Below are 17,851 nucleotides of genomic sequence, written 5' to 3' on the forward strand. Positions count from 1 at the left end.
TCAACTTACAGTTTACTGAGTGCATCTTGTAAATCCCTCACTACAAGTTCTGTCATGGAGGACATGTTGCTTTCTTCTCGATGTACAGACTGCGTATCGGCCGCCATTGTTGGCTGTGAATGCTGTGTTGTCAGCGTCTGATTGGTCGTTCCACGTGATCCCAGCGACGACACTCGTGGATCCTGTTTTCGAACACTCACAACACGTATTGGATAATTAGTCTCTGAATTATCACTATTCGTATCTTTGCCATTAACATCTGATTACGCTCCGTGCAGACAGATAACTGCAAACTTGGTTTCTGAGTCATTGGTCTCGTCGGCCGATAAAAACTAGACTGACGAGACCAACCAGTTCGGGTCAGTCGCCGGGCAGTTTCAGATAAATTCTTCCTGCCAGGCTGTCTAGCCGGTGCCGTCTTTGCGCGGCCGCCATGAAATGCGCACTTCCGTCCAGAGCACACCAACATAACTGAAGATTTCAAAATTAATAATACGAAACTTTGTATCTAAGTAAGCCTTCCAGTGTTACAGCCGTGTAACCATGTTGTGTTCGTTTTGTCGCCGATTATTCTATGTAGTACATACTAGTATCTAATAACAACATATACTCCTAAAAGACAGTTAGTTTTTATGACGCCCCATTGCGGCCTTTGAGTATGCATACTATAATAGGTGAGGCCATACAAAACAAATGTATTGTTATGCGAATCATCATGGTGTGAATTTTATGTGGTGATTTTTAGAGATGTCTGTGACTTCATTCGATTTGTGACATTTTTATGGGATTATGTGAAAAATATATCATTATATGTTTTGTAATTCTCAAAGCAACACAATTTTTTGTAGTTTTGATAGAAATTGAATTTAGGAGCAGTTTTGTGAATTAAAATTATTTCATTATCAAGGCTTGATCTTTGGAGTTGAGAAAGCTCCCTTTTTCAAGGCCAAAATTTGATAAAACTGCCTTGGTGTATATATGTAGAAATAAAATAGGGTATGTTTGTAATTTTTAGAAGGGCATCAAGGCAAACTTTGAGAACATTTCATGACCTCTAAAGGTCACACATCCTGGTACTTTCGTAGAGATGAAAATCAAAAAAGTTTTCATTTTAATTTATTTTATTGATATTTTATTGATTTCCTAGACTTAACTATCTGTTTTAGCGACTAGAGTAAAATATTAGTGTAAGAAATAGAAATATTTCTGTTAGGAGCACATTAATATGCCACAATTTTGTATGTTTGTGATGATGTCATACCAACGAAAGTACCAGGATGTGTGACCTTTAGTGTTCATGAAAATGGTCTATTTTTAATACCTTTGATTCCTCTACGATGTTCAAGTCATAATTTTTCTCATTTTGGTGCAAAATTGCGCATGTTTTGTTGTATTTCTAGTTTTGTTTTGATAACTCACAGTGACTGCACAAAAGAACAGTACGGTAATATTGCAGTAAGAGACACTGTTTTGCTAACAATATAACCATGTAACCATTTCTTTCTGTGGCAACACTTTGTGTAATTTATTTTGTTATGTTAGCAAAACAGTGTTTCATATTTCCATATTGTAGTTTCATTTTTTGTTTGCGGTCACAGTCATTCTTTGTTTATTTTAGACCAGATGGAAATGATTTTTTCATTATCTAAAGGTCTTGATAGAAATTTTTGAAAAATTGATAAAATTTTATTAAAAGTTTATTTTGTGAAACATAACCAAAAGTTTAATTTGGTGTTTGAAACTATTTCACAACCTGCGTCCACTGCACAAGGACTTGACATCTTGTAAACAACTTAACCCCTATAAAACACAACAAAAGGCTAGAATTTTATCTCCCAAAATGAAACACAAATGTACTTTTGTTGCAATTAATTGTTTCCATTCAGCTACATTTTATTACACTGTCCTTACAATGTAGCTGAAATGACCTTACACTTTCACTGACTGTGACATTAAATGTCACATGATCTATTCCAAGACTTTTGATTGGAGGATAGTTAATTAATATTCAATACCTGAGAAAACCAAGAAGTAAAACCTTCATGTAAATTTTCTGTTTGACATTAAACTGCATTTGATGCGAAATATTTTTCAAAACATTTTATTTTATCACGAGACATGTAGGTGTGTGGTAGCAGAGACTGTTATGACAACCACATTGCCATGGCGATTGATGAATATAAAATGCTCTCCACTTTTACTGACACAATTATGCATGCTAATATTCTAGGAATATTCATCAGATTATGGTAATACTGCAGAGGTTGAACATCACAGAGGAATCAAATGCAATAAGCTCCTTTCATGACCCCTAAAGGTCACACATCCTGGTACCTTGTTAGTATGACATCATCACTAACAAAAGATTTTTACACAAGTAACTGAAACAAATACTCAAGTCTTGGAAATTGTGCTGAAAAATCGATAAAATATACCCATTTTTGATTTTTATACTGACGAAAGAACCAGGATGTGTGACCTTTAGAGGTCATGAAAATGAAATATTACAACTGTTTGAATGATTGAATATTCCTGGTTGAAATTTTGACAAAATTATTTTTTTGGATAATTTCTTGATTTTAGGCATAATTCCCCATTTCTGTTGACTACATTCGAGCAACAAATAAATGTGCTCCCAGGGATACCACAGTCAAAGCTACAAGTCAATAGGATTGTTGAGTGTTATGTGGGTTTGTTTTTTCATGATTAGTGCTCAACCCAGAACTATAATAATGCAACAAAACAGATTTTCACGCCAACTAAGGTTACATAATCCGTTTAAATACTTACGAATTCATTGTTGATAAGGGAAGACAGAATTTCTGATATTTCACGTAAAACTAGAACAAAAAAAACAAAACAATCATTTACTACTTTGCAATTAACAGGACAACAATTGAGGGAATCAATAATTAGTAACCATGACAACAGACTAGCGAAAATAAAGCGGTTAACAGTATGGACAATGATGAATGATTTTCCGTTCACTGTAAGACCTCGCGTAATGCCCGAAGGACGTGGATGAGGCGTCTGCCACATAAAGCAAATGATTAGTTTTTGAACTTTAATTTCTCTTTCTTATTGTTCAACGTCGAAATATGGCGTTGAGATACCTTTACTTCATCAATATTGTCCATCATCAAATGTATATAGCACATTAGTAGGTGTAAAAACTCAAAACAATATTTTCGCATTTGTTGAATCTTTGACTAGTTTTTACGCTTGATTTCATGGATAAAACGAGATCTTGCGGTGAACAGAAAATGATATATTGAGGGAATCAAAGAGTAACCATGGCAACAACAAAGCAAAATTGAAGTGATTTACAGTATAAATCATGAAAATCTAGAATTAAAAACAAATTAGATTATCTGATTTGACTCACTTTTATGGACGTCTTGGCTCATCTCAGTGATTTGCAAATGAACCGTTCTGTCTTTGTCGAACTCGACGTTGGACGCCGTGTCCTGAAGCTGCTCAGCGTGGGACATCAATTCTACAGCGATAAATGTGACAGAAAATCATAAATCAGTTGGTTGTCATAGAAACAGTTATAGCCATATAATGAAAAAAGTGTTTAAATATTAACATCACTATGACTCCATAAACACAGATTTTTCTACTTTTTAGTCTACAGTTTATTGTTTACCTTGTTTAAATTTTCAAAAAATTAGAAAAAAAAATATGCTGGATTATTCTGTGACAAAAGGTGACAAAAGTTGATCTTGATGTTACAAGGGTTAAAGTTCAAAGGTTAATTGATATGATGCATACCTTTTTCTGTGAGTATTTTGACAAGCTCATCTCTGAAGTCCGTCACTGTCTGGTAAGTTTTCAAATACTCCTGTACAACAGGATGGCCAGATATTGAGACAGATCTCCTGAAATAGACAAATAAAAGATATTATTAAAAAGTGTTCAGATTTCAGGTGGGCAAAGCAAATGAACTTGAACTACAATAAGACTTTTGACATGAATTCCTGTATTTAAGTTTATCTATACTGGTTTCTGGGAAATGGATAACCAAATATGGAAAATGGGTATCAAAATATGGACAAGAGGTACCCAAACATGGACAAGGGGTACCCAAACATAGACAAGGGATACTGAAATATGGACTACGGGTACCTATATATGAACAATGGTTGCCCAAATATGAACAAAGGATGCCCAAATATGAGCAATGATTGCTCAAATATGAACAAAGGATGCCCAAATATGGGCAATGGTTGCCCAAATATGAACAAAGGATGCCCAAATATGGGCAATGATTGCTCAAATAAGAACAATAGTTGCTCAACTTAGGGAGTCTGTTCATTAATATTAAGCTAAAAGGCTTCATTTTACTAATATGTTAATCGATGATAAGCTAGAGGAATTCATTCAAACTGGAGCTCTACAGCTGGACATTGGAATAAATTTGCATATAATTTTAATAAAGCCTCCAAGTTCCTGTCATCATGAGGACTCACAGTTTGTATCTATATAAAAACAAAATGTGTTAACATTTGGGAAATATGGCATTACATCACACCAAGGTTTTGAGATAGATCGTCAACAGCAACCCATAAATATATGGTGATTATCCGAGATCATTTACATATCATTAGCATAAAGTAGAAATGTGCAAGCTTATTGGGTGAATAAGCATTTACATCTCATTATCATAAATCAATGTTGAAGCTGATTGGTTAAACTTAAAGTATGTGCATATCATTAGCATAAATTACAGTTACATGAAGTATGAGTGGTGGTGATTATCAATCATTAGCATAGCATTAGCATAGATTAGTTATCATTAGCATGCTATTAGCATAAATCAGGCTGATTGGTGTAGATCCTGCTATAAATATAACTGAAATTTCAAACTTTAAAAAAAAAAAAAAAACATTTTTGTTGATTATAAAATTCCACATACCAGGTTCACCATCATCATCAGCGAATGGTACATCATCAGTTGTTGCTGTCTCAGGACGTGACTTAGCACTTAGCAACGAACTGTGCATTGACGTGGATTTTGATAGTCGTCGTACGGTTCGCCTGTCTTCCATTTGTTGTTTCAGCTTACTGATGAGTTCTTTTTGACTTTCAGATTCAGACTGCGGCTGACTTTCCTCACTTGGTATTTCTGATGGCACACCAGTTGCCTTGTCTGTAGCCTGTAAGAACAAAGTACAAAATTAATGAAAGAAAAAAAAAAATTTGTCCTTGACTATATTTTAGCTTTAGCAAAGAAAACAGTGTAAGCAGTCACTTAGGGAGTAATATTAGAATTTTTACTTTACTAGGGAGCAATAATGTCACAGAATATATAGTTACTTAGAAGGTAATAATATCAGAATACTTGAGTAGTAATAATGTCACAATATGTAGTTACTTAGGGAGTCACAATGTCATAATATACAGTCACCGAGAGAGTAATGTTAGATTGATGGTCCTTTAGGGGTAACAATATCAGAATACTTAGAGAGTCCTAATGTTAGAATATGTAGTCACTTAGGGAGTAATGTTAGACTGGTGGTCATTTGGGGGTAACAATATCTGAATACTTTGAAGTATTAAAATAATGTCAGAATATGTAGTAACTTAGGGAGTCAAAAGTACAGCAAATATTGATTCACAATGGTTCATTGTTGAATACATGCAAAAATAGACTTAACAGTCAAGGAGAGTGATGTTCTCAATCCTTTAAACAGTAACTTAGGGAGTGATTTTAACACAAAAAGAAATGTTTTGTTACTGTGAAATACTTTATTTTCAATATTTTCATTGGAAGGGTGATTAAGTGAAAATAAAATCCAGCGAATATACCTTTTTTTCTATATTTTACATTAAACTTGTCAAAAGTCAGTGAAAATAAATTCCATACAAAACACCTAAAAAGTCTTTTCAACAAAAATTAAGTTCAGCCAAAACAGTATCTCAAAATTGAGGTATTTGATTCTATTTCACTGTCATCAACAGTCACTTAGGGAGTGACATTGTCAAGTTGTCATTATTGGTAACTTGGAAAGTCATACAGTATTCTATTTACAGTAACTTAGAAAGTCGAGTTGTTACTCACATTCACTTAGGGAATATAGATTTATTAACAGTCACTTAGGGAGTGACATTGTCAAGTTGTCATTATCGGTGACTTGGAAAGTCATACAGTATTCTATTTACAGTAACTTAGAAAGTCGAGTTGTCACTCACATTCACTTAGGGAGCAAAGATTTATTTACAGTCACTTAGGGAGTGACATTGTCAAGTTGTCATTATCGGTAACTTGGAAACTCATACAGTATTCTATTTACAGTAACTTAGAAAGTCGAGTTGTCATTCACAATTACTTAGGGAGCAAAGATTTATTTACAGTCACTTAGGGAGTGACATTGTCAAGTTGTCATTATCGGTGACTTGGAAAGTCGTACAGTATTCTATTTACAGTAACTTAGAAAGTCGAGTTGTCATTCACAATTACTTAGGGAGCAAAGATTTATTTACAGTCACTTAGGGAGTGACATTGTCAAGTTGTCATTATCGGTAACTTTGAAAGTCATACAGTATTCTATTTACAGTAGGTTAGAAAGTCGAGTTGTCATTCACATTTACTTAGGGAGCAAAGATGCTATTTACAGTCACTTAGGGAGTGACATTGTCAAGTTGTCATCGGCAACTTTGAAAGTCATACAGTATTCTATTTACAGTAACTTAGAAAGTCGAGTTGTCACTCACATTCACTTAGGGAGCAAAGATTTATTTACAGTTACTTAGGGAGTGACATTGTCAAGTTGTCATTATCGGTAACTTGGAAACTCGTACAGTATTCTATTTACAGTAACTTAGAAAGTCGAGTTGTCATTCACAATTACTTAGGGAGCAAAGATTTATTTACAGTCACTTAGGGAGTGACATTGTCAAGTTGTCATTATCGGTAACTTGGAAACTCGTACAGTATTCTATTTACAGTAACTTAGAAAGTCGAGTTGTCATTCACAATTACTTAGGGAGCAAAGATTTATTTACAGTCACTTAGGGAGTGACATTGTCAAGTTGTCATTATCGGTAACTTTGAAAGTCATACAGTATTCTATTTACAGTAGGTTAGAAAGTCGAGTTGTCATTCACATTTACTTAGGGAGCAAAGATGTTATTTACAGTCACTTAGGGAGTGACATTGTCAAGTTGTCATTATCGGTAACTTTGAAAGTCATACAGTATTCTATTTACAGTAGGTTAGAAAGTCGAGTTGTCATTCACATTTACTTAGAGAGCAAATTTGGCTATTTTTTCTCCCAATCTTTTGAAGGTAAGTGCAGACAATAAACAGGACCATTTTGTGAATTTGGGATGAAAAGAGGGAACTGGGGATGAAAAGGTTAATGATATTTTGCAAGTCAAAACTGTTGGGCAAAATTTATTTAGGACAGAAGTAAGAGAAGTGCTTCCACAATTTTTTTTTTTCTATCACAGAATTAAATTCTGATAGTTTACATTGACCATTAGATGGGCACAGACAATATGAACTAGACTGTAAATTATCTTCAATATAAAACAACAAAATAGCCATGGCTGGGCCAGTCTTGTTGAGTACTGTAAAATACTTTATTTTAGCTGAAATTTATTTTTACTGAAAAGACTTTTTGGGTGTTTTGTATTGAATTTATTTTCACTGATTTTTGACAAGTTGAATGTAAAACATAGGAGAAAAGGTATATTGACTGGATTTTATTTTCACTGATTCATTCCTTCAGCGAAAATTAATTCCAAGTGAGAATATTTTACAGTACCTGCTTTGCCTATAGTGAAATAACACAGTGGGAGGTATGTTTAACTAATTACATATCTATTCCTAGTGTAATCACCAGGCAGCAGTCAAGTACTTCATATGATGTCATTCATGGCTGACCTAACATCAGTAAATCTTATAGTTATTGTTTACACACTGTTATCATTAAGTTGGCATGAACCAATGTACAAATACTGGGACTAGTTCACTAATTTTATGACTTTTTTTTTAATTTTAGAAAAAAAATTGCTTCCTTTAAAATTCTGGTAAAATATACCATATTTAAAACAAGCTCAAAATGATTATTGCATTGTCGATAAACTTACCTAATCAGAATTTAATTTAATAACTTTTTTTATGATAATTAGTCAATTTTAAGTAAATGTTTATGAAAATTAATAAATTTTAAGTAAATGTTTATGCAAATTAAGAAGTTTTATGGAAATGTTTATGCAAATTAGTCAATTTTAAGTAAATGTTTATGCAAATTAGTCAATTTTAAGGAATGTTCTGCAAATTGGTCAATTTTAAGGAATGTTTATGCAAATTAATAAATTTTAAGTAAATGTTTATGCAAATTAAGAAGTTTTATGGAAATTTTTATGCAAATTAGTCAATTTTAAGGAATGTTCTGCAAATTAGTCAATTTTATGGAATGTTCTGCAAATAAGTCAATTTTAAGTAAATGTTTATGCAAATTAAGAAGTTTTATGGAAATGTTTATGCAAATTAGTCAATTTTTTTAAGTAAATGTTTATGCAAATTAGTCAATTACAAGGAATGTTTATGCAAATTAGTCAATTTTAAGGAATGTTCTGCAAATTAATAAATTTTAAGTAAATGTTCATGCAAATTAAAAAGTTTTATGGAAATGTTTATGCAAATTAGTCAATTTTGAGGAATGTTTTGCAAATAAGTCAATTTTTAGTAAATGTTTTGCAAATAAGTCAATTTTAAGTAAATGTTTTATGCAAATTAGTCAATTTTAAAGAATGTTTATGCAAATTATTCAATTTTAAGTAAATGAATATGTAAAACTTAACACAAAAACTTCTATTGTATATGCGCTTCTAGTTGAACAAATATGGTAAACGTAAACTGCCTTATTTCACAAGATATAAATCCTTACAAATAATGTTTAATGTTTAGATTTAATTACTACATTCATGAATGAATGAATGACCATGCACACGACAAAACAAACGTTTACATTTTTTATAGGGGTGTATGTCACTCGCCCTTTACATGGTGTGGTTGGTTGGTTTGTGGGACGTTTTCTCCAATTTACCTAATGCAGCAATAGGCCAAAATATTAAACCTCAGGTATAAATTAATAATCTTTTTTTTTATTAAAAAAAATATTTGTTTTTGATTCAAGCTCAAAATCCACTGATATATTTCAATGAAATACTGTAAAATGACTAATTTTCACTGGGTTTAAATTTCACTGATTTACCATTTCAGGCATAATCAGTGGGTTTTAAATTCACGGTTTCGTCATTTAGATAATGTGTTCTATGCTAAATTTTACATATTCACTGGGTTTTAATTTAGCGCATTTTTCCAGTCAGCGAAATAAGCTAAATTAAAACCCAGTGAATAATTAACCCCTTTACAGTAAATACAACCCACATGTCTATTAACGGTTTGAATCCTTGACAGCTGAGGCATTTTAATTTTTATCACAATCTGCAAAATTATATCTATTTGGTTCAAAATTAATAAAAAGAATACATGAAAAAGTGTGAAATGTTTAACCGAAATTTCTAAAAATAGTTAGTCTAAACTTTTTTTAAATGGAAATTTAATGCACTACCCTGGCGTCAACCAGGCCCGGTTGAACACAAGCTCCTGCAAACCTTAACCAAGGTTCCCCCAAAGTCGCATTCGTTAGTGAATGAATCTCGGCCAGTGGAATTGGCCTTCCCATTGAGTCTGTGGTACACTCACCCAGGGTAGGGGTCGACCCTTTGATGTTCAGCCTAAGGCAGGATTTGAACTTGGATTTACCGATCAAGAGTCTGATGCAAAAACCACTATGCTACCAGTGATCGGTTAGTCTAAACACAGTCCCTCTATCCCATCTATAGAGGGACTGTGGTCTAAACTTTATAAAGTGAAGTTGAAGAATAACATTGATGCCCTGGGAATTGTTGTTGTAGGACGGGTTTATATAAATCTGAAATCAATGAACTAATAATCTATCAGTAACCATTATGTATCTAATGAGAAATTATAAATGATAATTACGTGATTGTTTTAAAAAAAAAAAAATCTGGAACAAAGTGATGTGCTTTACTAAAAGTTTTATTATTTTTTTTTTTCTGTATCTTTGTAAACAAGACTATCTTTATTTCACCGTGCTCCAGTGTCGAGAAGAAATAAAAATTGGGAAAGTCAGGGATTAAGCTATGAGAAGTTCACCAGATTCTAATCTTTAAAGGGAATACTGTAAAATACTGTTATCGATTGAATTTACTTTTCTTTATTTTCACTGAAGGGGTTATTTGGTTAAAACATTTTACATTCAACTCACCAAAAATCAGTGAAAACAAACTCCCTACAAAACATCTTTTCAGCAAAAATTAAATCCAGCTAAAAATAAAGTATTTTACAGTACCTAAAATGCCCATGACATAGGCCAGTTGTTTGTTTCAAGTTCAACTACAAGAAGATGATGAAAATATACCGTACAAAGGCCAGGACTACTACAACAAGTATTTGTAAAGACAGTTCTGTACAACAGAATTTCTATTGTCTTGTTTTCTATTGTATAACAATGAATCCATTACTTTCCACTATTATTGTTTAAGTCACCTATTGTTATATTGTAAGTATAATCGGATCACTGCTTCATAGCCTGTTGATTGTTTTGCTTCCAGTTATTGTTTAGCAATCTATTGTGTCACTGGTTATTGTTTTATGTATCTATTGTTAACAGTTTTTGCAAACAAAATGGTACATGGAGATCTGTACCGGAAATGGTCATTCAAATTTGTACTTACGTTAGTATTTTTTACCATTTGACAACTACAAAGGGATGAAAATTATCGTGATTCTCTGACTGAAAAACCTGAAATGACATTTTTGCTACCACAAAATATTGAATTCTAACTTTGCAAACTTAACTTTTTCACCACCAGACTTTCGCACCCAAATTATTCTGCAATTTTTTCTGATATTCTTCAATATTTCTGGGAATGAACTCTAATTTTGAATTCAACAGACAAAATTCGAATCAATTTTCAGTTTTTACTCAAAAAATTTGACTATTTTTGTCCCAATCTTCTGAAAGAAAGTGCAGACTATAACTATTTTGTGAATTTGTGATGAAAAGTGTGAACTGGTGGTAAAAAATTTAAAGCTGTTTAATATTACTGTAATTAACAATATAGAGAATATATTTCCAAAATATACAATATTATATACCGATAATCAGGCATCTCCAATTCCACGTTCTCGCTAAATCCAAATTATTATGGACTCGACCGAGCCTAATATCCCAACTACCCCAGTACCGGTATATATGAATTGATTTCAGACAGTGAAATTGTATCCAGACAGCTCTAATACACACTGCGTGTTTCTAGATCACTTGCAAAACTGGACTGCAATGCAACAAAATAATAAAATCCCGCACTCTGTCTATTTTTTTTTGTTCTTTGGACAGGGGAGGGTAGGTCAAAATGACACCCATACTTCAGTTTTATAATTGTAGGTCCCCTTTGCAAATTGCCGTTCCAGTACATTTTACAAAAAGTTTCAATTTTCAATGTGATTGTACAGAATGTGTGTACAGAATAATTTTTTTGCTGCTTGGAAAAAAATAAATAAATAAATAACTGTTCAAAAAGAAAATTCTCAAAGTAGTCGACAATCAGAATGCAAGAATTTTTTCGCTGGTAGGAAAATAAATAAATAACTTTACCTTGCAATCTGAAAGCCGGCGGAAACATGGCATACCTCCTCATAGTGTTATACATGGTTTGGCAGCTATGTAAGTTTCACATCCACAGAATTTTAAAAACGAATCCCACGGGGTCACAAAGTTCGGTTCAGTTCAAACCACTATGCTACATATATTATTTATAACACTGTTCAGCGGGTCACATATTTCTATAATTTTATTTCCATTTAATATCGGTATTTCAAACCGCAAATAGTTATTTGGTTACACAAGCGTCCATAGTAATCCTTGTTGTGAAGAGCGAACAATCAGCTGATCGAAAATTTGAGTTATTTCGGAAACGAGAATGGCTAAATTAATTTGGTCCAGGCAAGTATACGAGTAGATTAATCCGTGGGCAGATCGTACGAAGAGTGGTAAAGGGGAAAGCTTAGCGATGCGAACGCAGTTGACGTTGAAGTTTTCCAACGATATAATTCCATGTACTGAACAGGTATATAATCCGAAAATTCCGACAAGGAGAAGCGGACATCTAACAGATACAAGGAAAGCGAAGAGTATAGCAAACAGACAAAAGAATCTTGTATCAAAGTAACTATTCCATCTGTGTTAACAGCGTGGAAGACACCACTGTTACCCTCCACGGTGCGATAGACAGTGAAACAATAGACAATACAACATGTTTGTTAACATTGTCTGCTTGTAACTAGGTTATTAAAGCGATGGCAACTTGCCAACATTCTAACCTCCACCCCAGTACTGGCTCATGACATAAATTATTGTGTTTAGTTCACACATTACAAGTTTACACTGTCTGTGTTCTGTTCAAACAGGTACATTTTAAGGGGGCTTCTCATTTTTTTTCATTTCAAATGTTACAACTTTAAATTTTTTAATCAGTTTTTTTTAATCCCAATAGTAATTTAGAATATAAGGATTATGAGATTAAAATTGGATTAGATTGCTGAATAACCTATCAAGATCATCAGCTAAGGCAAAAAAAAATGTTTTTGCTTCTCATTCTAGGGGAATTAAATCAATTATAGCGGTGACACAGTTTAATTTTTTTTTTATTTGTATTTGATTATTCAATGCCACAACGACAAGACGTTAAATGTTTTTAACGCCTTATAGAGGACATGCATTAAAAAAGTTGATTTGAATCTACAAAACATCTGAAACAGAAAACAAATAATTTCCTTATTTTTTCTTTTTATGAAACAGTTCACGAAATTTGAAAGAAATTGTTTGAGGTTTAGGTTTCCTACTAACGCAATGAAGAGAAGCAAAACTTTTTTTTTTTACTTAAGACTTTTTTTGAGAAGTTCCCTTACATGCCACCAATAGACACTTTTTGATTATTAACAATAGGTACTTGGTGTCAGTGACTGACAGCGATTAACGTTAAATGGACTTAATAGACAACATAATGTGATAGGAACAATAAGGGACAGACCAATAAATAATAGGAGGAGAGATCACTATTAGTTTAATGTGACATTGCACAATAAGGAACAGACCAATAAATAATAGGGGGAGAGATTACCATTAGTTTACTGTAATAGGGTCAATAAGGGACAGACCAATAAATAATAGGGAGGGGAGATTACCATTAGTTTACTGTGATAGGGACAATAAGGGACAGACCAATAAATAATTGGGGGAGAGATCACCATTAGTTTAATGTGATAGGGACAATAAGGGACAGACCAATAAATAATTGGGGGAGAGATCACCATTAGTTTAATGTGATATTGCACAATGAGGGACAGACCAATAAATAATAGGGGGAGAAATTACCATTAGTTTACTGTGATAGGGACAATAAGGGACAGACCAATAAATAATTGGGGGAGAGATCACCATTAGTTTAATGTGATAGGGACAATAAGGGACAGACCAATAAATAATAGGGGGAGAGATTACCATTAGTTTACTGTGATAGGGACAATAAGGGACAGACCAATAAATAATAGGGAGGGGAGATTACCATTAGTTTAACGTACCGGAAATATGGGACAATAAGGGGCAGACCAATAAATAATAGGGAGGGGAGAGATTACCATTAGTTTAATGTGATAGGGACAATAAGGGGCAGACCAATAAATAATTGGGGGAGAGATCACCATTAGTTTAATGTGATATTGCACAATAAGGGACAGACCAATAAATAATTGGGGGAGAGATCACCATTAGTTTAATGTGATATTGCACAATGAGGGACAGACCAATAAATAATAGGGGGAGAGATTACCATTAGTTTAATGTGATATTGCACAATGAGGGACAGATCTATAAATAATTGGGAGGGGAGATTACCATTAGTTTAACGTACCGGTAATATGGGACAATAAGGGGCAGACCAAATAATTATGGGGAGGGGAGGTCACCATAAGTTTTATGTGATATGGGACAAAAAGAAATAAGAACAATTAGTTTTAAAATTATTACTAGATACAATGCACTGAAGAAGAAGAAATATTTGCTATGTTTTTGGGTTCAATTATCAGTGTTCAATAATACCTAACAAAATGAGGCCATTTCACTCCTTGAACATTTTTGCCTATTTTAATAATACCTAACAAAATGAAGCCCTTTAACTCCTTGAACATTTTTGCCTATTTTAATATTACCTAATAAAATGAAGCCCTTTAACTCCTTGAACATTTTTGCCTATTTTAATAATACCTAACAAAATGAAGCCCTTTAACTCCTTGAACATTTTTGCCTATTTTAATAATAACTAACAAAATGAAGCCCTTTAACTCCTTGAACATTTTTGCCTATTTTAATAATACCTAATAAAATGAAGCCCTTTAACTCCGTGAAAATTTTTGCCTATTTTAATAATACCTAAAATGAAGCCCTTTAACTCCTTGAACATTTTTGCCTATTTTAATAATACCTAATAAAATGAAGCCCTTTAACTCCTTGAACATTTTTGCCTATTTTAATAATACCTAAAATGAAGCCCTTTAACTCCTTGAACATTTTTGCCTATTTTAATAATATCCAACAAAATGAGGCCCTTTAACTCCTTGAACATTTTTGCCTATTTTAAAAATACCAAACAATATGAAGCCCTTTAACTCCTTGAACATTTTTGCCTATTTTAATAATACCTAACAAAATCAAAGAAAGCTTAGAAAGAACTCCCATGTGTTGAGAGTATTGGAGACACATTAAAAATTAATTCAAAATTACTTGAACTTGAGATGTTGATGGAAACGCAGAAAATTTATTATGCAAATAAGGTAACGAACAGATTTAAGTGTAAAACTAATAAGGTCTGCACAATGTACCAAGTTTCATTGAAATGTGATTAGAACCAAAAAAATATTAATTATTATGCTAATTAGAGAATTAATATGAACAGATTTTAACCCAAAATTAATCAGGCTGTCTATTGTCCTAGACCATTTATGTACCAAGTTTTATTCAAATGTGATGATCAATACTTGAGATATACAGTATTAATTAATTATGTTAATTAGGTGATTAAGAAGCATAAATATTTACCAAAATCTAATATGGTGTATAGTCCTAGGTTCATTGAAATGTGACAGGTACTCTTGAAAAGTTTCGTTAAAATCCAATGAGTGGTTTTTAGACATCAGTGCAACAGCCATAGAACAGCAAAAAATTAACTAATTATGCAAATTAGGTAATTAATAGGCACAATTATTTATCCCAAAATTAATCAGGTCTCTGCGTAGTCCTAGAATATCTATGTCACAAGTCTCATTGAAATGTGATGATTAGTACTTGAGATATCAGGTGAAAAGCTGAAAATTAACTAATTATGCTAATAAGATGATTAATATGCACAAATATTTACCCAAAACTAATTAGGTCTCTGCACAGTCCTCAAGTAACTATGTACCAAGTTTCATTGAAACGTGATCATTATTACTTGAAATACCAACCCCTGAAAATTAATTAATTATGCAAATCAGGTAATTAATATGTACTGATATTACCCTAAAAACTATCAGGTCTGTGCAGTGTCATATGACATCTATGTACCAAGTTTTATTGAAATGTTATGATTAGTACTTGAGATATCAGTGGAAAAGCCGAAAATTGATTAATCATTATGTAAATTAGGTAATTAATAATATTAAAAAATTTTTACCCCAAAATAATCAAATCTGCGCATTAGTTCAGAGCATCCATGTGCCAAGTTTCATTGAAATCCAATGAGTGGTTCTTCAAAAATCAGTGGAACAGTCATAAAACAGCTTAAAATCAGTTAATTATCATGCAAATTAGGTAATATTCATAGATTTTTACCCAAAACTAATCAAACCTGCATATTGGTTCAGAACATTCATGTGCCAAGTTTCATCAAAATCCAATGAGTGGTTCTTCAAATATCAGTGGACCAGTCATGGAACAGCTTGAAATCAGTTAATTATCATTCAAATTAGGTAATTAATATTCATAGATTGTTACCCAAAACTAATCAACTCTGCGCACTAATTCAGAGCATCCATGTGCCAAGTTTCATCAAAATCCAATGAGTGGTTCTTCAGATATCAGTGGAACAGTCTTGGAACAGCTAAAAATCAGCTAATTATCATGCAAATTAGGTATTTAATATTCATAGATTTTTACCAAAACCTAATCAGCTCTGCGCATTATCCCAGAGCATCTATGTACCAAGTTTCACCAAAATTTGATTAGTGGTTCTTGAGATAACGGTGGAACAAAAAAAGTGACATACAAAATGTACATACATACATACAGACATACATACAGACATACAGACAGGGTAACTGCAAAGACTCCTTTTTGTGCTTCGGACACGGGAGTCAATGAAGCCTTTTAACTTCTTGAACATGTTTGCCTATTTTAATGTATTTTTCTATTTTTAATCATTTTTGACCATTTTTGCCTATTTTTGCTTAGCTGATTACGACAGTCTATTTTCCGATCTGTTCAGTGGAAAGGCACTTTGTTTCAACACCTGCAGTGGTTTTTAAACCAATTAATATTTTAAAAGATTGCCTTTATTATACTGCTGGTAAAACACTTTACTCTGTGTTAGTGTCACCAATGAGTGCAGCTTAAAGGTATGGTTCACATGACATGGAGATATTGTTAATGTTATGACCCCTATTAGACGGTAACATTCATTACTTGACCTATGACCTATGACCTTACCCTCTGGCAGTCCCAAACCAACCTGGCAAGTAACTATCTCTTTTATGCATGTGCGATTTATTTCAATAGAATGTTTGTAGGGTTCAATTTTATGAGGTTATCTTGAGAATATGCATAAAGTATGCACAAAGTTGTTTGTATCAGGTGGAATTTGATGCAATTCTGTTCTGCCTGCATGCATACTTTCTCGTGTTCCTATGATAACCTTATTATACATATTTTGTCTGATTGTAAACAGGGAAAACAATATTTAAACTTCATTTGTTATTTCACGTGCTTCCATGGATTTGATTTAGTGGATTTTACGATTCAGCGAAAAATAACGAAATTAAAAACCAGTGAATAACAAATGCATTTACAGTACCATGTTAATTCTATGGGAAGGGCACCTCCAATAGAAGTGCATATATCGCAAAAGTCGCATTGGCTGTATACTGTAGAATACTTTATTTTCGCTTGGAATTTATTTTCGCTATTTTCGCTGAAGGGATGATTCCGTGAAAATAAAATCCAGCGAATATACTTTTTTTCCTATATTTTCACATTAAACTCATCCAAAATCAGTGAAAATAAATTCCAAGCAAACGCCCAAAAAGCCTTTTCAGCGAAAATTAATTCCAGCGAAAATAAAGTATTCCACAGTATACTAAACCATTAAAGAGTGGTAGTCATTACGCTGCACATTTGTGTTGATAAATATTGATTTCCCCACAAGTATGAGGTTTGATCAGGGCGTGACTTGCACTAATGACCACCGGTGACTCCTTTGATACCTTCCAATCACCTAAAAAATACCTAATTAAAGCTTGGTAAAGTCTCAGTTTGTACTCGTTGATCTGCACAACAGCCAAAGTCACCATCTTTGTTTATATGAGACCCATCTTGCGCATGCGTGGCGTAACAACTACCACCCTTAAAAATATTTTTTGACCACTAAAAAATTTGTGATTTACGTGAGCGTATGCACTACTAATAGAGCAAATACAATGCATTTTTTGTGGATTTCA

General features: G+C 32.9%; 2 protein-coding genes across 2 annotated transcripts in view; both read right to left on the minus strand.

The window, feature by feature from the left end:
* Positions 1-3,878, minus strand: LOC146729873 (uncharacterized). The gene is made up of 4 exons (XM_085494193.1): positions 3,775-3,878; positions 3,386-3,496; positions 2,791-2,840; positions 1-182 (listed from the first exon to the last, which is right to left on the minus strand). Exons 2-4 carry the CDS (start codon positions 3,489-3,491, stop codon positions 6-8), a joined length of 333 nt encoding a protein of 110 aa, XP_085350319.1. The 5' UTR covers positions 3,492-3,496; positions 3,775-3,878; the 3' UTR covers positions 1-5.
* LOC146729874 (uncharacterized) overlaps positions 3,776-17,851 on the minus strand; it is a 25,865-nt gene continuing 11,789 nt past the window's right edge. The window contains exons 2-3 of the mRNA XM_085494192.1: positions 4,919-5,159; positions 3,776-3,881 (exon numbers count right to left, since the gene is read on the minus strand). Of these exons, the coding sequence (XP_085350318.1) occupies positions 3,835-3,881; positions 4,919-5,159 (288 nt within the window). The 3' untranslated portion in view covers positions 3,776-3,834. The remainder of the gene's footprint in view (positions 3,882-4,918; positions 5,160-17,851) is intronic.

The sequence above is a fragment of the Saccoglossus kowalevskii genome, chromosome 20 (genome assembly GCF_978046115.1).
Source record: "Saccoglossus kowalevskii chromosome 20, keSacKowa6.1, whole genome shotgun sequence".
NCBI classification, from domain to species: Eukaryota; Metazoa; Hemichordata; class Enteropneusta; family Harrimaniidae; genus Saccoglossus; species Saccoglossus kowalevskii.